The following is a 26,655-nucleotide window of genomic DNA, read 5'->3' as shown; positions in this document are numbered from 1 at the left end:
GAGGGTTGTGCGGCCCCCCAAAGAAATTCCACCCCACAACATGACTGACCCACCGCCAAACCGGTCATGCTGGAGGATGTTGCAGGCAGCAGAATGTTCTCCACGGCGTCTCCAGACTCTGTCACGTCTGTCACGTGCTCAGTGTGAACCTGCTTTCATCTGTGAAGAGCACAGGGCGCCAGTGGCGAATTTGCCAATCTTGGTGTTCTCTGGCAAATGCCATACGTCCTGCACAGTGTTGGGCTGTAAGCACAACCCCCACCTGTGGACGTCGGGCCCTCATACCACCCTCATGGAGTCTGTTTCTGACCGTTTGAGCAGACACATGCACATTTGTGGCCTGCTGAAGGTCATTTTGCAGGGCTCTGGCAGTGCTCCTCCTGCTCCTCCTTGCACAAAGGCGGAGGTAGCGGTCCTGCTGCTGGGTTGTTGCCCTCCTACGGCCTCCTCCACGTCTCCTGATGTACTGGCCTGTCTCCTGGTAGCGCCTCCATGCTCTAGACACTACGCTGACAGACACAGCAAACCTTCTTCCCACTGCTCGCATTGATGTGCCATCCTGGATGAGCTGCACTACCTGAGCCACTTGTGTGGGTTGTAGACTCCGTCTCATGCTATCACTAGAGTGAAAGCACCGCCAGCATTCAAAAGTGACCAAAACATCAGCCAGGAAGCATAGGAACTGAGAAGTGGTCTGTGGTCACCACCTGCATAACCATTCCTTTATTGAGGGTGTCTTGCTAATTGCCTATAATTTCCACCTGTTGTCTATTCTATTTGCACAACAGCATGTGAAATGTATTGTCAATCAGTGTTGCTTCCTAAGTGGACAGTTTGATTTCACAGAAGTGTGATTGACTTGGAGTTACATTGTGTTGTTTAAGTGTTCCCTTTATTTTTTTGAGCAGTGTATTTAATGGAAACCCTGAATTGGCTTTGTACTATGTTATAAGTTACGTCTTTAAATTCCAGTCCTTATGGGCAGTTTATTCCTTAAACCTTATCTCTATCACATGATCCATCAACGGCACCAACTTCTAAAACTTGTATTTATTGTTTCTCACACCCAACGTACGTCTACGTTTTGGGGTTAACATATTGTATACTAATAATATTCCAATTATTACTTGATCAAATCTCTAGTAATCGCTTAAACACACATAAAATTCATCACATTTTCATATATTCACATAATCCATATAGAACGTTAGAAATCCTTAGGTACTCACATCAAACAATCCCTTCTTTTTTTTTTACGATTCTCAATCGACACAAATCAACTTCTCCAAACATACTCCCAGCGGAACCAAAAAACAGACTGTAGTTTCCAGGACCCTGCCCTGCCTGTCATGGGATCCTCCCAGAAAATACAGACTTTTCCACAACTCTCTTAAATAACCTCACGCTCTCCATAACACTCCTTGATATTCTATGACCTAACTCTGTGATATATCGAAACTTCTTATCCAAACTTATATCAAATTATCATACACATTTATATAATTTATTATGCACCCTTCAGATTAAAAGTACTTTCTGCTGTTTGTTCATAAAATAGCCTATGTTGTTCCATTCCATTACTTAACTTCGTTTGCCGACTTTTTCTCCTAATTAATTATATTTCCAGGTCATCGTGCGCTCATTAAATCGCATGCTTTATACGCCTCTTTCATATAATCTAAATCCCATTTCGTGTTGCGTACGGCGATATTGTCAATTATATAATTTCACGCTATCTGTAATTGATCCCTTTTAAAAATCTCTTCTTGAGGATACTCATTATCTGTCCATGCTGCTACATCACTGAGATGTGGTTCCCCATAGACAAATCCTAATTTACTTAACATCCATTCGCCCATTCTCTGATTTTCGATACTTTTAGTACAGACTTGTTTAAAATACTGATTTGTCTGTAATAATTTCGTCATTTCCTTTTTCTCTCTCTTCGAGTTAAATGAAGCTCTGATTTATTCTTGTGATTGTCTTGCCAGATTCCAGTCTACTGAGTTGACGCTATAGTTTTTATTATTAGTTCATGCAATATTAGTAATAAAATACTTGAATCAAATCCTCCAACTTGATCTTTATTAAAATGTTGTTTGCCTGTTTTGTCATTGGTGCCATGATTCAACATGCTCGTTTTGAGTAATTCACAAAGGACTAATTCTGTACTTCTTTTTATGATGATTTACCACACCAAAGGCCCGTAACCTATCTCTTTATAATGTCTCTATACACAAAGGGATACCTGCACCCAATCTTTTTATAATGTACTTTAAACATAATGGAATAACACCCACTCTGTTTATAATGCCATTACATATTAAGGGAAGTCCTGCGCCCACTCGTTTATCCTCTGTTGCTTTTTTACTCATTACTCTGAACACACCCTATTTTGAATCATAGCACCATGTCATTGTCTAATTTCATATTTCTCCTTACATGTTTACATACTTGTCACACCCTGGCTCTGGGGACTCTTAAAAGTTGAGCCAGGGTGTGTAGTGTCTATGTTGTATGTTCTATGTTCATGTTCTAGTTCATGTGTTTCTATGTTGGCCGGGGTGGTTCCCAATCAGAGGCAGCTGTTGCTTGTTGTCTCGGATTGGGACCCATACTTTGGCAGCCTGTTGGCACCAGTTATGTTCTGTATAGGTTTGTGTTGGTGAACCTTTTGACTTCATGTATCGTTTTGTTGTTTTGTTGTTCGTGTGTAAAGTACTCATTAAAAGATGTACGCATATCACGCTGCGCCTTGGTCCGGTTCTTACGACGATCGTGACAGAAGATCCCACCAAAACAGGACCAAGCAGCGTGTTCAGGAGCAAACACCGGGAAAGGAACTGGAGAAGTTGGCGATGTCCCAGGTGTGCGAATGGTGGTCTTGGGAAGACATGTTCGCGGGCAAAGGGCCATGGGCAAAAGTTAAAGCCCTGGCGAGAGAGGAGGTACGGCGCCAACCTTGCCGTCGTCGGACAGGCGAGAGGCAACCCCAAGACATTTTTTTGGGGGGGCACACGGCATGGACGACGGGGATGCTGGAGGCAGCTACAGGACGTATCGGTAGAATAGGAGAGGAGGCCACCAGGTTACGGGGGCTATTGGTCATGAGGGAGCAGGAGCTAGTGGGTCAGAGGGAGGAGCTACTGGAGGCGATAAGGGAGAAGGAGAGTGTAGAGGCACGGCGAGAGGAACTGGTTAGGCAGCAGAGGGAGCGGAGGTTTATGAGGAAACCCAGTCCCGCTCCTCGCACGAAGCAAGTGGTGTGTGTCACCAGTCCGGTCCGGCCCGTTCCTGATCCCCGCACTAAGTTAGTGGTGCGTGTTCCCAATACGGCCCGACCCGTTCCTGCTTCCCGCACAAGGCCAGTGGTGTGTGTTCCTAGTACGGTCCGGCCCGTTCCTGCTCCCCGCACTAAGTTAGTGGTGCGTGTTCCCAGTCCGGCCCGACCCGTTCCTGCTCCCCGCACTAAGTTAGTGGTGCGTGTTCCCAGTCCGGCCCGACCCGTTCCTGCTCCCCGCACTAAGTTAGTGGTGCGTGTTCCCAGTCTGGCCCGGCCCGTTCCTGCTCCCCGCACTAAGTTAGTGGTGCATGTTCCCAGTACGGCCCAACCCGTTCCTGCTCCCCGCACTAAGTTAGTGGTGCGTGTTCCCAGTACGGCCCAACCCGTTCCTGCGACCCGCACTAAGTTAGTGGTGCGTGTTCCCAATACGGCCCGACCCGTTCCTGCTCCCCACACCAAGCCAATGGTGCGCGTCGCCAGCCCGGTCCAGACTGTTCCTGCTCCCCGCACTGGAGCCAAAGCAATCCGCTCCACCGATGTCCAGTCCAGCTCCAGCCAGCGGAACCAAACCAGGGGCGCTACGGGGGGTGTAGCGAGAGAGTGGTGGTCACGCCCGGAGCCGAATCCGCCTCCGAGGCGGAATGCCCACCCGGCCCCTCCCCTGTTGTGTTTCGTTGGCGCGATCGCAGTCTGCGCCTTTGGGGGGGGGGGGGGGTACTGTCAAGCCCTGGCTCTGTGGACTCTTAAAAGTTGAGCCAAGGTGTGTAGTGTCTATGTTGTAGGTTCTATGTTCATGTTCTAGTTCATGTGTTTCTATGTTGGCCGGGGTGGTTCCCAATCAGAGGCAGCTGTTGCTTGTTGTCTCTGATTGGGGACCATACTTAGGCAGCCTGTTTGCACCTGTTGTGGTGGGATCTTGTTCTGTATATGTTTGTGTTGGTGAACCTTTTGACTTCACGTATTGTTTTGTTGTTTTGTTGTTCGTGTGTAAAGTACTCATTAAAAGATGTACGCATATCACGCTGCGCCTTGGTCCGGTTCTCATGACGATCGTGACAATACTTGAAAACCACAAATCTATTCCCCTAAAAAAAAAATATTGAATTTTAAACGTTCGTTACAGCTCAGCTTTACCACAGATAAGCACAATTTGACAATCAATATAATGAAAGTCTGCTTCCCTGTTATTTCAGCTGTAAACTGCATCCTGTTCATTTAGACGCCAATCTGTTATGACGAGTTCCTCTGGTATCAAGTAATTAATGATGCAAGAAGATATTTCACACTTAGATGGAGAGTTGATGCAAAGTATTTAATTGATTACGGTACCGGGTTCGTATAACAAATGGCACGTGCTTTGCCTCTTGTCATCCGAACTCTGGACAAAGGAAATCTCTGTTTATATATTTCATGTTACACGTTTCTTCAACAACATCTGGTAACCATCAGTGGGCACTCCCCACTCTGATGTTATTACCTTGTACCCCAAGTCAGTATATTCCATCTATCAATCATTCTAAGATAAACCCTAGTAAGCTCCCTCGAGATAATGGAATCCTTGGCATTCAGACTCTGTGGCACCATATGGCACCAAGAGTTACCTATCTAACAGATTTAAACTTAGTTCCCACAACACTATGACAAGACGTTATATCACTTTACATTACAGTGTGGTTATTACTGTTAAGCCTAGGGTCAGGGTTAGAGTTACTACATTCAGCAGTAACCCTAACCCTAGCCATATCTAGGTCTAAAAAGAGAAGACCTTTTACAATCAGAGTTCTTTGTAATACTTCTTAGTCATACAGAAACCCCCCACATCTTATAGGTGGACGGGGTTATGAACATATCCAATGAATTGTTTTCTGCAACCAGATGAAATGAAACTGCCTTTCAGCAGGAAAAGCTTCTCTAATAATCCTAACCATTGCTGGGTGTCTTCAGAGACTGAGGTATAGAGACACACTGTCAAGTCAAATCATCTGGCTGTGCTTTCATATCAAAACATTTATTATTTTCTATTCAAAAAATTATATTGTATTATATTCTTTGATAACATATTCTATCCATAGACTCTACTCTGTATAGTGTTAATGATGACTGTTTATTCTGTACATTGATTGAATGGTTAGGACTATCTCACTGTACATCTGCCTCTAACCCTAGGAAGCTCTTTGCCACATTTTCCTCCCTCCTGAATCCCCCCCCCCCCCCCCCCCTCTCTCTCTGTAGATGACTTCGTCAACCACTTTGAAAAGAAGGTTGACGACATCCGATCCTCGTTTGTTAAGTCTAATGACACTGCTGGTCCTGCTCACACTGCCCTACCCTATGCTTTGACTTCTTTCTCCCCTCTCTCTCCAGATAAAATCCTGCGACTTGTGACTGCAGGCCGCCCAACAACCTGCCCGCTTGACCCCATCCCCTCCTCCCTTCTCCAGACCATCTCCGGTGACCTTCTCCCCTACCTCACCTCGCTGATCAACTCATCCTTGACCACTGGCCATGTCCCTTCCGTCTTCAAGAGAGCGAGAGTTGCTCCCCTTCTCAAAAAACCAACACTCGACCCCACTGATGTCAACAACTACAGACCAGTATCCCTTCTTTCTTTTCTTTCCAAAACTATTGAGCGTGCCGTCTTTAGCCAACTCTCTTGCTATCTCTCTCAGAATGACCTTCTTGATCCAAACCAATCAGGTTTCAGGACTGGTCATTCAACTGAGACTGCTCTTCTCTGTGTCACTGAGACTCTCCGCACTGCTAAAGCTAACTCTCTCTCCTCTGCTCTTGTCCTTCTAGACCTGTCTGCTGCCTTTGATACTGTGAACCATCAGATCCTCCTCTCCACCCTCTCCGAGCTGGGCATCTCCGGCGCGGCTCACTCCTGGATTGCGTCCTACCTGACCGGTCGCTCCTACCAAGTGGCGTGGCGAGAAGCTGTCTCCGCACCACGTGCTCTCACCACTGGTGTCCCCCAGGGCTCAGTTCTAGGCCCTCTCCTTTTCTCCCTATACACCAAGTCACTTGGCTCTGTCATATCCTCACATGGCCTTTCCTATCATTGCTACGCTGACGATACACAACTAATCTTCTCCTTTCCCCCTTCTGATAACCAGGTGGCGAATCGCATCTCTGCATGTCTGGCAGACATATCAGTATGGATGACGGATCACCACCTCAAGCTGAACCCTGGCAAGACGGAGCTGCTCTTCCTCCCGGGGAAGGACTGCCCGTTCCATGATCTCGCCATCACGGTTGACAACTCCGCTGTGTCCTCCTCCCAGAGTGCGAAGAGCCTAGGCGTGACCCTGGACAACACCCTGTCGTTCTCCGCCAACATCAAGGCGGTGACCCGCTCCTGCAGGTTCATGCTCTACAACATTCGGAGAGTACAACCCTGCCTTACACAGGAAGCGGCACAGGTCCTAATCCAGGCACTTGTCATCTCCCGTCTGGACTACTGCAACTCGCTGTTGGCTGGCCTCCCTGCCTGTGCCATTAAACCACTACAACTCATCCAGAATGCCGCAGCCCGTCTGGTGTTCAACCTTCCCAAGTTCTCTCACGTCACCCCCCTCCTCCGCACACTCCACTGGCTTCCAGTTGAAGCTCGCATCCGCTACAAGACCATGGTGCTTGCCTATGGAGCAGTGAGGGGAACGGCACCTCTGTACCTTCAGGCTCTGATCAGTCCCTACACCCAAACGAGGGCATTGCGTTCATCCACCTCTGGCCTGCTGGCTCCCCTTCCTCTGCGGAAGCATAGCTCCCGCTCAGCCCAGTCAAAACTGTTCGCTGCTCTGGCACCCCAATGGTGGAACAAGCTCCCTCACGACGCCAGGACAGCGGAGTCACTCACCACCTTCCGGAGACATTTGAAACCCCACCTCTTTAAGGAATACCTGGGATAGGATAAAGTGTTCCTTCTAACCCCCCCCCCCCCCCCCCCCAAATTGTAAAGTGGTTATCCCACTGGCTATAGGGTGAACGCACCAATTTGCGAGTCGCTCTGGCTAAGAGCGTCTGCTAAATGACGTTAATGTGCCCTTGAGCAAGGCACTTAACCCTAATTGCTCCTGTAAGTCGCTCTGGATAAGAGCGTCTGCTAAATGACTAAAATGTAAATGTAAATGTATTCACTGTTTAAATCCCAAGAGACCAGGAGACCTAAAGGTAGCCTTCAACACTGTATCCCTTCATCCAGTCATAGTAAACAACCTCTGTCTGTCTGTCTGTATTTCTGTCTGTCTGTAAACACAGCCAACTTTTCTGCGGTGGTTGTTGTTGCTATCAGTGCTGCACAGCTATTTTCAGGTCTCTCCATAGATGGTTGATCGGGTTCAACTCCAGGATCTGGCTGGACCACTCAAGGACATTCAGAGACTTGTCCTGAAGCCACTCCTGCGTCTTGGCTGTGTGCTTAGGGTTGTTGTCTTGTTGGAAGTTGAACCTTCGCCCCAGTCTGAGATCCTGAGTGCTCTGAAGCAGGTTTTCATCAAGGATCTCTCTGTACTTTGCTCTGTTCATTTTTCCCTCGATCCTGGCTATTCTCCCAGTCTTTGCCTCTGAAAAACATCCCCACAGCCTGATGCTGCCACCACCATGCTTCACCATAAGGATGGTGCCATGTTTTCTACAGACGTGACGCTTGGCATTCAGGCCAAAGAGTTCAATCTTGGTTTCATCAGACCAGAGAATCTTCTTTCTCATGGTCTGAGAGTACTTTAGGATACTTTTGGCAAACTCCAAGGGGACTGTCATGTGTCTTTTACTGAGGAGTGGCTTCCGTCTGGCCACTCTACCATAAAGGCCTAATTGGTGGAGTGCTGCAGAGGTGGTTTTCCTTCTGGAAGTTTCTCCCATCTCCACAGAGGAACTCTGTAGCTCTGTCAGAGTGACCATCGGGTTCTTGGTCACTTCCCTGACCAAGGTCCTTCTCCCCCGATGCTCAGTTTGGCCAGGTGGCCAGCTCTAGGAAGAGTCTTGGTGGTTACAAACTTCTTCCATTTAAGAATGATGGAGGCCATTGTGATCTTTGGGACCTTCAATGTTGCATAAATGTTTTGGGACCCTTCCACAGATCTGTGCCTCAACACAATCCTGTCTCAGAGCTCTACGGACAATTCCTTCACCCTCATGGCTTGGTTTTTGCTCTGACATGCACTGTCAACTGTGGGCCCTTATATAGACAGCTGTGTGCCTTTACAAATCATGTCCAATCAATTGAATTTACCACAGGTGGACTCCAATCAAGTTGTAGAAACATCTCAAGGATGATCAATGGAAACAGGATGCACCTGAGCTCAATTTTGAGTCTCATAGCAAAGGGTCTGAATACTTATGTTAATAAGGTATTTCTGTCTTGTATTTTCAATAAGTGTGTAAAAATAAAAACCTGTTTTCGCTTTGTCATTAAGTGGTATTGTGGGTAGAGTGATGAGGAAAATGTTTTATTTAATACATTTTAGAATAAGGCTGTAAAGTAATAAAATGTTGAAAAAGTTAAAGGGTCTGAATACTTTCCGAATGCACTGTATGGCAGCTAGAAATCAAAACTGGATGGTCTTCAGAGATAGATGGGAGGGGCTGAGGGTAGCTGAAGGCGGGGACTAAAAACAAACAAAAGATAACTAATGTAAAATGTAGTGTCTGTGAAAAGTATGTAGTATGTACATTTATAAGCTGGAAGTGGAAGCCTAAGTATTGTTGTCCATTAGTTTAGGAGGGGTGGTAGGGTTAGGGGAAAATAATAAAGAAGGAAAATATATTTAAAATAATATTTACAAAACATATATATGGGGGATTGGAAATGATGCAGACAATTACACAGATAGAAGCCCCAATATATCTGCAATGTTAAAGCTGATCCTTTAGCTGTACGGTGGCTTTGACCAGCTGGTGCTTCTTCAAAGCAGGAGATTCATAGTGAGGTTGGAGGTGAGTCTCACAGTAAGAGGCCAGACACACCAGACAGGACATGAGGGCTTTCTGCTTTCTGGTCCCAGTGCAGAAATCACACGCCACATCTCCAGGTCCAGCATAGCACAGAGCAGGAGGGGGAGCAGCCTGGAGTCCTGTCTTCTTCAGTTTCTCCACCACTTCAGCCAACATGTTATTTATCCTCAGAGTAGGCCTTGGAGTGAAGGTCTGTCTTCACTGAGGATGTCACACCCCACATCTAAAGGTCCAGCATGACAGTGAGCAGGAGAAGCAGCCTGGAGTCCTGTCTTCTTCAATTTCTCCACCACTTAGGCGAGCACAGCACTCCTGTTCAGAATAGGCCTTGGGGTGAAGGGATGTCTGCACTGCACTCAATCTGGTTTATTTAGTACCCCAGCACAGGTTAAGTAGTGGAAAGAACATGTTGGGTTATTTTGACCCAGACAGTTTGGTTGCGTGAATAACCCAATATGTTGGATTGTTAGTATTAACAGAACACGGGTTAATTTAACCATCAGTTGGGTATTTTTTACTCTCATGCTTGGTTGACCTAGCAACTGGGTCTGTTTTAATATCATGCTTGGTTGACCTAGCAACTGGGTCTGTTTTAATGTCATGCTTGGTTGACCTAGTAACTGGGTCTGTTTTAATGTCATGCTTGGTTGACCTAGCAACTGGGTCTGTTTTAATGTCATGCTTGGTTGACCTAGCAACTGGGTCTGTTTTAATGTCATACTTGGTTGACCTAGCAACTGGGTCTGTTTTAATGTCATGCTTGGTTGACCTAGCAACTGGGTCTGTTTTAATGTCATGCTTGGTTGACCTAGCAACTGGGTCTGTTTTAATGTCATGCTTGGTTGACCTAGCAACTGGGTCTGTTTTAATGTCATGCTTGGTTGACCTAGCAACTGGGTCTGTTTTAATGTCATGCTTGGTTGACCTAGCAACTGGTCTGTTTTAACGTCATGCTTGGTTGACCTAGCAATTGGGTCTGTTTTAATGTCATGCTTGGTTGACCTAGCAACTGGGTCTGTTTTAATGTCATGCTTGGTTGACCTAGCAACTGGGTCTGTTCTAATGTCATGCTTGGTTGACCTAGCAACTGGGTCTGTTTTAATGTCATGCTTGGTTGACCTAGCAACTGGGTCTGTTTTAATGTCATCCTTACTGTAGGCTATTTTAAGGCGTTTACATACTGTAAACTCAATTTTTCCTTATTAAATTATTCTATAATATGTAGAGTATTTATTACATATTATATTAAGGTATACCACTGTATTATAGCCCAACAATGAGACATACGTTGACTTTTAGGAAACTCTATAAGCATAATTGAAGCTACAAAAATGTCAATGTTCAACCTTAACATGTGCTAACTACGCAACAGACCAGATGAACAGGAATTATATTTACTCTCATGGGTGGCTAAAAATAACTATCTGAAAGCCACACCCCTACTAAACTATGCCTACAGTCTTCTGATCTGACCTGCTGGGTCATATCTCAATAACCAAGCAACAATAACCCAACACCCAGCATCCATAACCCAGCAGTTTTTAAAGAAAACAACCCAACTAAGTGACCCAACGCCTGCAACCCAACATTTGGGTCAACCAAACAACCCAGTATTGTTTAGAGTGTGGGGACAGGTGTAGACACCTTTCAGATCATCCTGATCCCAGCTTTCTTTAATACAGCCCATACAGTAGCTGTGTCCACAGGCAGTAGTCACCGGATCCTTCAGTGGATCCAGACAGACGGAGCAACAGAACAGTTCTAGATTGTCAGCCATTTTAGTGCTTTCACCTGAAGGTTGAGCAACAGGGTGTCAAAAATGACTTTCTGTTTCATGGAACTCTACACCAGAGGACAGGGAGTGGCTTCCTCTTGACTGTGTACTCTGTATCTACAGGTTTTTTGGGGGATGGAAGTCAAGTTAAGAAGATGACGTTGCATACAGCTGTGTCCACAGGGAATAGTAACTGGATCCTTTGGTAGATCCAGACAGCAGAGTGAATATTTTAAAAGGGCCTCTGCAATGTCCATACAACAAACTGCACAGCAGAGTATCAGAGATAACTTTAATTTCTTTGAAAGTCTGAGTGGTGGGGGAGGCCTTTTAGATCTGTTTGGAGACGTTAGTCCTGGATGGATGCACTGAGGTATATAGGGATGGAAGCCATAGTGACGTGTAACCAAATATAAGGTTGTGGTAAAACATTACAACGTTTTAAAGGTTCCATAAATGTACAGTGACCTATTCAGAAGCCACAGTGGTGAATGATGAATATGTAAAATCAAAAGTTTTATTTCATTTTCAGTCATGTAAAATGATCATAAATTGTAAAGAAACATGTGGATGCAGTGGGGTGCAAATACCTCTGTAGAATTAATTAAGCGAGATATGGCGGTGGAAACGGCTTTATGCACAAATATTGATATAATAACCATCATATTGAAGTAAACTTGGAGTCACACGATGATATGATGCGTGAACCTCCCACTACGACTCGGGAAACCATGCAGTTTATTAAGCTACAGATGAAATAAGTTATGCTGAACTTCACAGGGTGGTGAAAGTGCATGGTGATGAGCTTGATGCTCCTTTCCAATAAATATCGAGGGTCTTTTTGTCCATAATAATGTCATCATTTAGGTAGCCTGTCCAGAGTGGGCACGTTCGCATTGTAAAGTCTGCTTCCTATAAAGCTATGTGGAGTATAATGTAGCTGGACATTGTAAAGTCTGCTTCCTATAAAGCTATGTGGAGTATAATGTAGCTGGACATTGTAAAGTCTGCTTCCTATAAAGCTATGTGGAGTATAATGTAGCTGGACATTGTAAAGTCATACAAACAATTATATTACTTTTTATTGACATTCAACCTGGGAAAGAAAATTTAAGAAATTAATGTACACACGTACAAAACAAATCCTGCAACAAAGGACCAGGTGTGAATGTTCTACCCCTAACCAGTTTGAATACAATGTTTGATTTCACCCCCAGACCCCAAAACACACCCCATTCAAAACAGTTTCAACAGCCCTCCACCCGATGCAACTCAATATTAAGAAGGCATACAGTCAGTGTACAGCCCAATGCACCAACCCCAGGATCACAACAAGCCCCTCACACCTGGGACCACACACACACAATGTGAATGGAAAAATATTATCATATTTATATATATATATTACAACACATCACAAGAAAGGGTGTTGGTTATTTTAGTTTTACAAGTAACCTTTCTTGGACATGTCCTTACTTTAAAAATAAGCATGTTTGTCTTGTTTGAATCAGCCCAATTCTCTAGTTATAAATAAAATAACCATGATTTGCAGATTTTTTTATTCACATCTCTTGCTATTAATAGATTGTGGAACTATGAAAAATAGGGAATAATGTTCCCAACACACCCACCTCACAGTTCCTACACAGACTCTGAGGCACCATGCAGGTCTGACACCAGAGGAGGCTGGTGGGAGGAGCTATAGGAGGACGGGCTCATTGTAATGGCTGGAATGGAATCAATGGAAGGTATCAAACACAAACATATGAAACCACATGTTTGACTGAGTTCCATTTATTCCATTCCAGACATCACAATGAGCCTGTCCTGCTATAGCTCCTCCCACCAGACTCCACTGCCTGACAACCATTCTATTGTCTTGAGGACTTTACAACCATTTGGTCTGATCAAAGAGCAGGACACCCTTTCAAATAGATACATCCTCTCAGCCTTGATGACTAAACTAATCAAAGACTAACACACACACACCACAGTAATCAGATCATGGTGACTCCACAGTAATAACATTTATAACTCATAAGTCACCAGGTGTGATCTACCTTTTGACAGATGAAACCCTACATCAACTACTAATGACTTATGGGAGGAAGTGAGCATTTCACATATTAAGATATAATACAAGGATACTTCCTTTGTGTGTTGTACTTAGTCAATTGAAAATGTGCTTATAGTTCTGAAAAAACAGCCTTTTTGATGATCTGTTTTGAGTTTTGTATTGAGAGTTGTGAAATTTTACCACATACTTGTGAAAATAGTACAAAAGTGATTATAAAATCTATAATACATGGATACTTCCTTAAATGTACTTATTTTGTGTTATGCAATTATGTTATTTAAACAGAATAAGTCTAATGAGAGAATAAATAAGTCAAGTCCAACCATTACCTCTCTCCTCTTTCACATCCCTCTATTATCACTCCATGGGTGTGTCCCAATAATCTCTCCTTCCTCCTGAAGTGTATCATTCCTTCACTACTCCTCTCAAATGTAAAAGCATTGGATTGGTGTTGGCATGGGGTAGAGGGAGTTTACATATACCAGTCATTTCCTTTTAAATCCATGAAGGGAAGTGGACAAGTTCAAACTTAGAAAGGAGATAATAGTTCCACACCCCATGTGTCCTGAAAACTACAGGAATGAAACCATATTGAGGTTGTCTGCTTTCTATACGGTTTGATGAGAGAGAGAGAGAGAGAGAGAGAGAGAGAGAGAGAGAGAGAGAGAGAGAGACAGAGAGAGAGAGAGCGAGAGAGAGACAGAGAGCGAGAGCGAGAGAGAGAGAGAGAGAGAGAGACACCCCATGTGTCCTGATAACTACAGGAATGGAACCATAATGAGGTTGTCTGCTTTCTATACGGTTTGATGGGAGAGAGAGAGAGAGAGAGAGAGAGAGAGAGAGAGAGAGAGAGAGAGAGCGAGGCAGAGAGAGAGAGAGAGAGAGAGAGAGAGAGAGAGAGACCCCATGTGTCCTGATAACTACAGGAATGGAACCATATTGAGGTTGTCTGCTTTCTATATGGTTTGATGGGAGAGAGAGAGAGAGAGAGAGAGAGAGAGAGAGAGAGGGAGAGAGAGAGAGAGAGAGAGAGAGACCCCATGTGACCTGATAACTACAGGAATGGAACCATATTGAGGTTGTCTGCTTTCTATACGGTTTGATGAGAGAGAGAGAGAGAGAGAGAGAGAGAGAGAGAGAGAGAGAGAGAGAGAGAGAGAGAGAGAGAGAGAGAGAGAGAGAGAGAGGCAGAGAGAGAGAGAGAGAGAGAGAGAGAGAGACAGAGAGACAGAGACAGAGAGAGAGAGAGAGACAGAGAGAGAGAGAGACAGAGAGAGAGAGAGACAGAGAGAGAGAGACAGAGAGAGAGAGAGAGACAGAGAGACAGAGAGAGAGACAGAGAGAGAGACAGAGAGACAGAGAGAGAGACAGAGAGAGAGACACAGAGAGAGAGACACAGAGAGAGAGACACACAGAGAGAGACACACAGAGAGAGACAGAGAGAGAGAGAGAGAGAGAGAGACAGAGAGAGAGACAGAGAGAGACAGAGACAGAGACAGAGACAGAGAGACAGAGACAGAGAGGACATCAGGTAAAGTTCTGGAGATGAGGGAATATGTGTGCAGAAAGAAACCCTCCAGTATGGTTAACCACAGTTAGGCCCAGTATGGACTATCAATACAAGTGACCATTTAGAATGTGACCCAGTTATATAATAATATAATATAATATATATATAATATAATATAATATAATATGCCATTTAGCAGACGCTTTTATCCAAAGCGACTTACAGTCCTGCGTGCATACATTTTTTTTTGTGTATGGGTGGTCCCGGGGATCGAACCCACTACCTTAGCGTTACAAGCGTCGTCCTCTACCAGCTGAGCTACAGAGGACCAGCTCAAAGGGTCTTAACAGAACTAGGGGATGCCAGCCATGAAGTTGTCTAAACACAACTGGAATATAATTTGTTTCTGATTCATTGTTAATGGATTTTCCATTAGGAACACAGGGGGAAAACCTAACACAACAACACACATAACACACAACCAATAAAAACAAAGGGGGAGGAAACCACTAAAGGCATTACCATATTGTCATTTTCTAACGACAGGGAGAAAACATGTAAAATCTAGAAGACTACTTTAGATCTGGTCAGAAGAAGCCTAGTGCACTATGCAGGGAACAGGGAGAGATTTGGGACAGAGACAGTAACTCCTGGATGGAAATCTTCATTCTAATGACAGTGAGCAAATCTCCAATCTCCACCCTATTCCCTATGTAGTGCACTACTTTAGATCTGGTCAGAAGTAGCCTAGTGCACTACGTAGGGAACAGGGTGTCATTTGGGCCAGAGTCAGTAACTCCCCTGGGTATGAATTCTCTCTCTATCTTATCTGTCTTCTATATTATGTTCTCCTCTCCTCCTCTCTTCTCTCCTCTATTCACTCTATTCTATCATCCACACCACATGCCAGCTTCAACACAATCCATTTACAAGTTAAAGACACACCTTGGAATAAATAGCAAAGGAACACTACTACTAGATGTATTTTTTATTTCCCATCACCATTAATCATATTTAATAACTGAACAGTAGCAGACCTAACTTCATCTGTTCCTGACTCTGGGTAGTGGATTAAAAAGACCATCAATCTCCAATGATATTGAAGTACAATTCTGAACATTACTGATATACTGAGTGGCAAGTCAAGATATGTGCTGGGTTTTTATTGTTTGGTTAATACCACCACCTGCTGGACAGGTTTAATGTTGCTTGACTGAGCAGTATGGGAGAAAAAAACTTAAAATGACATTGAGACAGAGAACCAATTGAGAAAACATTTCAATGGTTCTGAATGACAACCAACATATATTAACAGCAAACATCATGATTAATGTAAATGTAGCCAATTAAAACATTGCAATTGATAAAAATACATTGTTAAGTTTTAATTAAACTCTGAAGATTAAATCAGTCAGACAACAATAATTGTACAGAAAAACAGAGCATTATATCTGGGTACCATCACCACCAGCATGACTAGTATCTATGTGGACCCTACTACAGTTTAACCAGCTCAGCTATAGACTACACCAGCATGACTAGTATCTATGTGGACCCTACTACAGTTTAACCAGCTCAGCTATAGACTACACCAGCATGACTAGTATCTATGTGGACCCTACTACAGTTTAACCAGCTCAGCAGTCCCAGAGAGCCAAAACCCAGGATAGAGGGGCTGAGTGAATGTGGTCTGGACTCTGTGGAGGAGGGTCATTGTATCAGAGACACTGTAGAAGGACAGAGTACCTGCCTTGTGATCCAGGTCCACTCCTACTCTGGAGGACTGAGGGCCTGATACTTTAGTCATAACATTATTGTGTCTGAAACAATAACCACCACTATAACACTCTAAACTCCAGGACTTGTTATTCTCTCCAAATCCACCATCTGTCTCTGTTCTGCTGATGTCTTTATATGAGACTGCTGTAACAACCCACTCCCCACTCCACTCCACCTCCCAGTAACAGCGCCCAGACAGACCCTCTCTACACAGAACCTGGCAATAGTTTGTGAATCTGTCTGGATGAACAGGATATGGTTGGTCTTGGCCTGTATAGGTCACCTTTCTGTTCCCTATAGACAGAGAGAGGCGTGTGCCTGCTGTGTTTGGGTCCAGTGTGAGCTGACAGGAATCTGGGAGAAGAGCAGAGCAGAGACCAATGAGGGGAGTTAGAACAATAAGTTAAGTCAGATACTGTATCTACCCTGTCTTTGATTAGAGCACAGCAGAGATCAAATCAGAGAAATATGAGGAGTCAGATAGATACCCAGTCTTTGATTAGATCTACTATTGTTATATATTTCTATAGGGATTGTTAGGAGTGTCAGTAAAAATAGACTGTTAGTTACTTAAGAATAAAGAGACTCACATTGTAAGAACTGTTCTCTGGTCTTGGGCTCTGGAGGCAGTACAACATCCACTATATTCACTACAGACACACAAACACATTCACAAAGAGAGGGAATGTTATCATCATACCATATTCCACATGTATATGACTAGTAGGGAACTTTCAATGGTCTAAAGTTGATGTTCTTAATATTTTCAACACACCTGTAGTGGAGATCTTGGTCCATTCTCCTTTAAGGACGTCTTCTAGTTTCTCTCTCAGTTCAGACACAGTCTTACTCACATCTCCAAAGTACTGAAGAGGACGGACAACGATGCTGGGTAAGTCTGAAGATACACTGGTACCGGAGAGAGACTGATAACTCTAGAGAGAGTGAGAGAGAGCAGAACCAAATGATTGAGAGTTTTAATTTCATATCACATGTATCAAGGCAGTTGAGTTACCTGGAGGAAATGGATGTGATCCTCTGTGTGTGAGAGCTGCTCCAGCTCAGTGCTTCTCTTCCTCAGCTCAGCTATCTCCTGCTCCAGTTGCTCCAGGAGTCCTTCAGCTTGACTCACTTGAGCCTTCTCTTGGGCTCTGATCAGCTCCTTCACCTCAGAGCGCCTTCTCTCAATGGAGCGGATCAGCTCGGTAAAGATCTTATCACTGTCCTCCACTGCTGCCTGTGCAGAGCGCTGTTAAGAGAGAGAGAGAGAGAGAGACTGACTTGTCTTACTTTAATGAGCCATCCTCATTACACTAACACCCCCACTCCTAAAAACACATTGCGTGCCACCACAACCTCCACACAATCACATTATCCAGTACCCAACACCACAGTACAATACACCATCCAGCACCACATTCCAACCGTCCATCCAACCCCTCCTCTCCAGCCGTACAGACAGCCCCCCTGAGCCCCCATACCTCCTGAAACATCTCCACACTGTTGATCATTTTGTACAACTCAAACTCAACCCTAAGGCGTCAACAGTAATGGCATTACCCTGGCAACACAGAAAAAACATGATGAACAGTCTGTCATTGCAGAAAACGGACACCCCTCCCCAACTCCCAGGTCAACCCGAGCCAACCAGCTATTGGTGTCCAGGGCTCCATGTAATACCCTCCACTGGAGGACCCCTGACCTTTCCAGCACTGGGAGCTTATAGAGCACCCTCCACCTATACCCTGCCATGCTCTCAGCCCCCACAACCCCCTGCCACTGATGCCCCTTCACTCCTGCTAAGCTCCTGATGTGTCTAACCTTGACACTGAGGGAGTCGGAACGCTGCCACCCTGACCATAAAATGTTTACTAACTTGCGCTGCAGGTCCACAAGCAGACCAAATGGGGGCGTTGAGAATGGCCAATTTAAGCCATAGAGAGGATGCCACCAAGTTGTTGATGATCAGCACCGTCCCTCTGTATGCCACTTGGGAGATGAGCCACCTCCACTTCGTCAGCCTCGACACCACCGCTTGTGACACTCCTTCCCAGTTCTTCCTATCCCAACCCTCCGAGCCCAGATACACCCCAAGCATCTTGAGCCACTCACAGCCCCACTGCAACCCCCTGGAAGCTGCGGAGGTGCCCTGTCCCTCCATGCCCCACATAAGAGAGCCTCACTCTTGCCCCAGTTTACCTAAGCAGAAGACGCCCTCTCGTACACCCTCAAACTATTCTCCAGGGCCTGTAGGTTCTGCTCATCCCTAACCAACACAGACATCATCAGCGTATGCTGACACTACTATGCCTGTCCCCAACCCTATGCCTGGCTCCCACACTCCCTGTAGCCTCCTGCGTAGCAGGCCCAGAAAGGGCTCAATAACAAGAGTGTATAGCTGCCCTGACAGAGGGCATCCCTGGTGAATGCCCCTCCCTACCCAGACTGGCCTACTGAGCCCTCCCCCCACCTTGACCATACATGAAGCCCCAGCGTACAACATTTGAACATAGGCCACAAAATTCTCCCCACAACCAAAAAAACACATAGAACAGATATTGATGGTCCACCCTATCAAAGGATTTCTCCTGATTATGAACAGATTGCCTGTGATTGAGCCTGTTAACGAGGACCTTGGTAAAGACCTTATAGTCCACGCAGAGCAATGCCACAGGCCTCCAGTTCTTTAAGTCGCTCAAATCTACTTGTTTGGGCAGGAGAGTCAAAGCCTCCCGTCTACAGCTTAGCGACAGCTCCCCCACCCCGATACACTCACACAACACAAGTCCTGTCCAATAATTCCCCAGAACTTTTTATAAAAATTCACATGCAGACCATCTGAGAGATGGCAGCTGAGTTTGTGAAAGGCCTGGGAAATGTCAATTTAATTTCTCTGTGACAGAGAGAGTTTGGAAAGGTCTGTGAGCAGAACCTCAGAACGCCCAGGATCACAGAGTTCTGCCCGCTATAAATCAGAGTACAACTCCACAGCCGCGGCCTCATCTCCCCACAACAGAAGTTACCCACCCATCAGGCTCCCTCATCTCCCCACACCAGAAGTTACCCACCCATCAGGCTCCCTCATCTCCCCACAACAGAAGTTACCCACCCATCAGGTTCCCTCATCTCCCCCACAACAGAAGTTACCCACCCATCAGGCTCCCTCATCTCCCCCTCAACAGAAGTTACCCACCCATCAGGCTCCCTCATCTCCCCCACAACAGAAGTTACCCACCCATCAGGCTCCCTCATCTCCGCACAACAGAAGTTACCCACCCATCAGGCTCCCTCATCTCCCCCACAACAGAAGTTACTCCCCCTTCTGCTGTCCCCACCTCTCCCAAAAGCCTTGGAAGCTTGAGCAATAAGTGACATCTTGTAAGAGCTTTACTTGGAATTTCCAATAGGACACCTGCCTGGGCCCTGGTGAAACAGAGAACTGAGCCCTGTACTAGGTGCAGACACATTTTGGAAAGCAAAGACAAGGTCATTGATTTTGGCTCTAACCACTAACAACCTACCCTTACACACCTCTTTTGCTACCCCTGCACTAAGATTTGTGCCATGGCTCAGCACCTGCGCCCCTTTCCACCAGACCCCCAATACACTTCATTAATCACGTCACTGTGTGTCTCTTGCTAAAATAATCACGTTTAAATGTTTTTTTTGACATATTCCCCCAGTCTCTGCCGCCGTTCATGTTAAGGAAATCTAACCGTGAAATCTCCATAAGAGGTGGGAGGGAAATCACCACAATCAGAAACCAGTAGAGAAGCCCATAAAGCCGCCATGCCAGAAAAAAACATCAATTTAAGCAGATTCTGAAGACATGCCCTTAAGAACCCATGACCCATTTTCTCAGCCTATACCACTTCCTGGGTGAGAGGACACTAAACCCCTCATTCTTCATCACGTGTTGTACTGACCTTACAAACCTTCCAGGATCAATCAAATAAGACTCCAGCAGAACCTTCTTTTTCCCCTTTAGTCTCCATCAGGAACCTAGAAAGTTCTCTCACCGTATATACTGGGCCCTCAGCCTGACTGGCTGTCAGCTCTGGATCCAATGAGCCGTCTGAAAACGAGACGCCTTGTCCTCCGCTCCCGCAGACTCATCTCCCCCCTCTTCCTCCTCCTCCATTGGCACGGTACAGTCCTCCTCCTCCCCAGTCTCTGCCCCCCTGCACTTCCCCCCTGATCAGAGCCTCTTCCCCAATGACAGGCAATATTTCCTGGGATGAGCCCACCAAGCCTTCGCCCATCGGAGTCTCTGTTACTACAGAAACCTGCCTCAGCTCATGTAGCCCAGCTGCAACCCTCCCCACCACCGCTTTCTCCGCGGCCTGCGCACCACCCCTTGACCCTGCTCTACTCTCCTCCCTCCTGGTACCCCTGCCATTTATTTTTCAATTCTGAGTAATCACTACTTTAGTAAGGATTAGTAAGGAAAAACACTTTATTCAGTACTACTGCAGTTGCTTAATAATTCCAATAGATGGCAGCATAAGACCATGAATGACATTTCAGAATATTAGTTTAGATCTCTCCCTGGATACACCACCACTCCACCTCACAGGAAAACTCCTGCCAGCGCTTTTTACTGTCCCTTTCCACACTGCTAACGCAAGAGGAAGGACTGAAAAAGCATTTAACACATTACTGTGAAGTAATATAATGATGATTCATGTTTATTATTACCTGTTTTTATGGTCATGTTTTGAAATTATACTTCATTACTATAATGATTATCAATAAGCCTGAACATTAATTCAGTCACCTCTGGTCGACAAAAACGTATTTTCCTAGTACATTAATTGTCAAATTCATCGAGCACTCTGCCTTCTCACGCAAGCGAGGGGCATGTTGAGGTAAATATGCTAACCGCGATGGTTGCATTATGTAATTTATTGGTGGGCTGGAAGATGCAGTGTTTTTTCTATTCTATTCAGAGGATATTTACTCCCAATATGAGATAATTTTATATAGAAGGTTTTTATAATGCATGTTTACTAGGGTTGAGGTTAGCGCATCTGAGTAGGGATTATTTGGCCGGGGTTCAATACCTGTCCTATCTATCAATCACATTGCTGCTTGTAGCCTATAACTGATGATCCCCACACTAGAAACACCGAAAACTATCTGTGCTAGCAATCCCTGTGTTCCACCCCTCCCCTGTGTAACCTTGAAGTTTGTTAAGAAACAAAACACTTGTCTACGAAAAGAGACATGTTTAACGGATTCCGCTTGGCACACAGCCGAGAGCACACGAAAACCACTTGCGAATTAACCAAAACGAACCAACAACCAATCACACTCGCAACAAGACAAAACTTTTTCATTAACACAACCACGGATTCGGTTCATTCTGGATGCAGAGTGCAGATGTTCCGCTCCAACCTGTTCGCCGACCATGAGCAAAACTTCCTCCACACCTTTTCCGGAACACACCCGAAGCAACAGCGTTTTTTCTCCACTCGGTTGAGGCCATCACGCCGCCCTAACAAACTACCCCTACTCCCCTCTAAACGATAAACAGTGGAAACTAATAAACAAACCCTCCACCATGAGAAAATAAATTCAGAAAATACGCAAGAACCAAAAGAAAAAAGAATAGTAGCCAACCTCACGAACCACAAAACTCTCACACAAGCAACTTCTTCTTGTATTACATAATGGCGGTCCACAAACCAACGTTAAAGGTGCATGCCGCCACCTACTGTGCTGGAGTGTGTGGTCAATCACGGTTTCCAACATTTCTAAATCCTCCTACCTAACTCAGTACTTCTGAGAAAATAAAGAAGAGCCCTACTAACTTCTAATAGACCCTCCCCCATCCCCAAAATCCCTTCCAAACCCCCCTAACCCTGTCTAACCTCAATGACCCTACATTTAAATCTTTCCCTCTCTTCAACATACTTACAACAATATAACAACACATGCTCCACCGTTTAATCGACCGTACCCCCCAGACACAAACCATTCACATGCTTGCCAACCAGATGTAATGACGAGATCAATGTACAATGTCCTAAGCGCAATTGAGTAAACACCACCTCTTCCTTCCTAATCTGACCTTTGAATCTTGGTCCATCGACCTTTCTGTAAAACTGTAAACTATTCATATAAATGCCGGCCCTTGTGCTCAGAGTACCATCTCTTCTGCCACACATCTATCAAAATGGCTCTGATCTTACATTTGGCCTCACCTCTACCCAGCGGAACATTAATATCAATTATATCTCGTTTCAAAGCTCTTTTAGCTATCTGGTCTACAATTTCATTCCCTTCCACACCTTCCATACTAGATGATAAACTATTCAATACAGACAGAGAATCTGAGCATACTATAATTCTACCAGGTTGTAAGTCCTCCACCCACTGGAGCGCAACTATTATCACCAACAGTTCAACTGAGTATACTGACAGTTCATCTGTTAGTCTTCTACATATCTGCACATCAAATTCAGGAACGTAAACGCCTGCTCCTGTGAGCCCACTATCTGGGTCCTTGGATCCATCTGTGCATGGAGGAACATCCCCTATCACCACATAAGGGCCAACCTCCAACTCCCTCAAACCACTATCATCAGCAAGCTTTCCAACTGTCCAACCAAAACCACTGCCTTGTCTACTAGTATATTCCCAACAGTCATCTAGAACAGTAGCAGTGGGATGCTCAACCTCACAGCCTTTCAACCCAATAAGATAATGACCATTTTTAACGCTGTATATCCAAAGGCATCTCTCCTGCCTCCACCAGTAAGGCACATACAGATGTTGATTTAAATGCACCAATACATATCCTTAAAGCTATATACTGGATTCTGTCCAGCTTCTGAAGCCTAGTCTTTACCTCTGTTCCATAAACTGTACACCAGTAATCAATTGTCGTCCTGATCAGAGCTCTATAAATATCCATCAACAATTGTCTGTCAGCACCCTATTCATAACCAGAGACCCACACAACCAACTACCATGAAAGTTAATGAATGAGAGAGACATGAACATCGTTACAATACTGTACATAGAGATAATGTAACGGTTCTTCTTCTTTGGTGTTTAACGGCGGTTGGCATCCAATATGTTGCATTACCGCCCCCAACTGGACTATAATATAAATCCATTATACTTTGTGACACAAAATGGGAAAAGGAATAATGGGGAAATTATAATAATAATAAAAAAACACCCTTCCAACTAACCCTACACTCATTAAACCTGTAGCTCAGCTGGTAGAGCACGGCGCTTGTAACGCCAAGGTAGTGGGTTCGATCCCCGGGACCACCCATACACAAAAAATGTATGCACGCATGACTGTAAGTCGCTTTGGATAAAAGCGTCTGCTAAATGGCATATTATTATTATTATTAAACACCCACTACCCAATTCCACTACTTTGACCCTATCTGCTCCTGCACCATGCCAACGGCCTGGGAGGACAGGAAACCACCACTCAACACACCCTGTAACTCTTCTGAAGTCTCTAATCTTGTATGCCCAAATAGTTCTCTGCAGCTGCCACCACAACATCTATTTTCTGTGATTTACATTCAATTTCATTCAATTTCTGCTGTACAGTTGATAACCATTGCTATGAATGCTAAGAAGCTATCTTTACTGAAGCATATATCACTCGTTGGCCTATCCCTCTGTGCTGGCACAGATCTACTACTCACAGGGATCCTCTCAGGATCTCTCACCCTTGACCCATCCTCCTCTACTTTCTTCACTGTCTCAGCATACGACACCTTCTGCACGACTCTGACTCTAGCCACCTCAACCTGCCTCTCTCGCACCGGACACTTCAGATCCCCAGCAACATGGGCATCCCAACAGTTGACACACACAACTTTATCGACCGAAACTACACAATCCTCTATCCCATGCCCTCCTGCACACTTCCCACATCTTGGATCTCCCTCCTACAAACTGCTGCAACATGACCATAAACGTTGCACCTGAATCAGCACAGTGGATTCGGCACAAAAGCTCTAACAGGATAACTGATATATCCTACCATGACTTTGTCGGGTAAAGACTCAAAACTCAAAAGGACTGACAGTGACTCCTCTGTTTCACCACGATCACCACAGGTCTGTGTTGCACCAAACGAAACACAAACAAATATCACAAGTCCACTACAGGTTACCTTCACTGATTCAACTGCACCCAACTCCTTTCCCACCCACCCTGAAACTACAAATGGATCTGCCAAAAGGTAGCCCCGCCACGTTCTCCTACAATGTATCTCTTACTGCACCAGATTCTTCTTTATCATGTCTATTGATGCCAGGCTCTGGTTCTGAGCTCATTACCTCACTTAACTCTCCCTCATTCATTTCCATTTCACCTCCAGAACTCAGTCTGGCGAATGGCTCACTCTGTTTGCACTTGAGTTATAACATTTGAAAGTTTTTATTCCTTTGAAACTTTTGTGAGTGTAATGTTTACTGTTCATTTCTGATTGTTTATTTCACTTTTGTTTATTATCTATTTCACTTGCTTTGGCAATGTAAACATTTGTTTCCCATGCCAATAAATCCCTATGAATTGATTTGAATTGAGAGAGAGAGAGAGAGCTCCATGTTAATGTATAGGGGACATGAGTCAGTCAGGATTTCTCAAGGTTTTGTGATGAGGTAGCCCCGCCTTCGACTTCAAAATCAGTGTCGGCCCTCAGCCCAATAGGGAATGTCCTCTTGGTGTAACGGTCAAGATGTTGTTTTCTCCCTCAGTAGACCCGGGTTCATATCCCGCCGGTTACATTAAGCAGTATATTCTCTGAAAGGGGTCCAGACAGCCTGTTCCCAACAGTGGGGTCAGTGGGATTGGATAAGGGCCCCTCTCTCTCTCTCTGACTGGAGGAGAGATGTGAAATTGTGTGTCTCCTCTGGTCAACAATACTCACCTTGAGAGACTCCACGGCCTGTTGGAGCTCCTTCAGCTCCTTCTCTCTCTCCTGGAATCTCTGCTGGACCTTCTGCTGACTCATCCCCAGCTGCCTCTGTGGAGAATCACTCTTCAATGAGCTATCAAGCTTTATTTGTCCAGTAGATCAATAGTATAGTAATGGGACATAGGGAACATAGAGAGGAAGGTCTAAAATCTTGAGGAAGTCCATTTACCATATGACATTTTCTATGTTGCTATGTTAATTATTATAGTTTTTATGGTAGGCGTACATGTATCAAGGGGTTGAGGCTGAACTTTGAACTCCTAAAAGGGCATTCGGAATGATAATAGTGTTTGACATCAGAAAATGGTGATACATTTCGATCAAACTCAATATACTCAAGGTTTGTGTTCATATTTGTTCTGCTGAGGATCAATTTCATTTGATTTCTCTCATATTCAAACAGACTTATTTCCTACTGTATCTTTAATTCTTTGTTTATCAGATAGTCACCAACAGGTAGTTCTGGTTTTACCTGTTTCTCAGTCCTCTCTGCTGCAGCTGACACTGTATCATGGCCTTTATGTTTATCCATTGTACACAGCATACAGATACACTGTTGATCGGTACGACAGTAAACCTCCAGCAGTTTGTCATGATCAGAGCAGATCTTCTCCTGTAGTTGTGTGGTGGCTTTGACCAGCTTGTGCTTCTTCAAAGCAGGATATTCATAGTGAGGTTGGAGGTGAGCCTCACAGTAAGAGGCCAGACACACCAGACAGGACATGAGGGCTTTCTGCTTTCTGGTCCCAGTGCAGAAATCACACGCCACATCTCCAGGTCCAGCATAGCACAGAGCAGTAGGGGGAGCAGCCTGGAGTCCTGTCTTCTTCAGTTTCTCCACCATCTCAGCCAACATGGTATTTTTCCTCAGATTAGGCCTTGGAGTGAAGGTCTCTCTGCACTGAGGACAGCTATAGACCCCTTTCAGAACATCCTGATCCCAGCAGCCCTCAATACAGCTCCTACAGTAACTGTGTCCACAGGCAGTAGTGACCGGCTCCTTCAGTAGATCCAGACAGACAGAACAACAGAACTGGTCCTGGTCCAGCAGAACTCCCTGCTGAGCCATTTGGACGGTTGTTCACTCTCACACAGACAGACGACAAAGAGACTCAGATCAGTTTCGTTTCCATAGAAGTGAGTTTTTGGGAGGGCGAGGACTTTCTGGATCTGCCAGATAGGTGAGGTTAGAGGGAGGGAGGGAGGGAGGGAGGGAGGGAGGGACAGAGAGAGAACTGCGTTCAACGTGGAGAGGGAGACAAATATTTTAGTTTCTAGGTTAGGGCCCTTCATTTGGAATAAATCCAACAAACATCAGTTG

At 45.0% G+C, this 26,655-nt stretch overlaps 1 protein-coding gene across 1 annotated transcript; it reads right to left on the bottom strand.

Annotated features, from left to right (window-relative positions):
- Positions 1-15,165: 15,165 nt before the first annotated feature.
- On the bottom strand, positions 15,166-26,444 carry LOC311149185 (tripartite motif-containing protein 16-like). The gene is made up of 6 exons (XM_084186268.1): positions 25,807-26,444; positions 25,287-25,382; positions 17,394-17,627; positions 17,154-17,313; positions 16,969-17,028; positions 15,166-16,732 (listed from the first exon to the last, which is right to left on the bottom strand). The coding sequence occupies exons 1-6, from the start codon at positions 26,401-26,403 to the stop codon at positions 16,221-16,223; spliced, it is 1,659 nt and encodes a 552-aa protein (XP_084042394.1). The 5' UTR covers positions 26,404-26,444; the 3' UTR covers positions 15,166-16,220.
- Between the last annotated feature and the right edge of the window lie 211 nt (positions 26,445-26,655).

Source organism: Coregonus lavaretus, assembly GCF_964263955.1.
Source record: "Coregonus lavaretus genome assembly, chromosome: 21".
Lineage (NCBI taxonomy): Eukaryota > Metazoa > Chordata > Actinopteri > Salmoniformes > Salmonidae > Coregonus > Coregonus lavaretus.
This window is presented reverse-complemented; position numbering and strand designations above follow the sequence as displayed.

Bases quoted from the DNA above. Each gene is read 5' to 3' on its own strand.
- LOC311149185 (XM_084186268.1), bottom strand. From the start codon at position 26,403: ATGGCTCAGCAGGGAGTTCTGCTGGACCAGGACCAGTTCTGTTGTTCT. The intron at 17,029-17,153 runs GTGTGTTGAAAA...GTGTGTCTGTAG, and splicing joins GACCAAGATCTCCACTACAG to TGAATATAGTGGATGTTGTA. The intron at 16,733-16,968 runs GTGAGTCTCTTT...CTCTTCTCCCAG, and splicing joins CAGAGAACAGTTCTTACAAT to ATTCCTGTCAGCTCACACTG.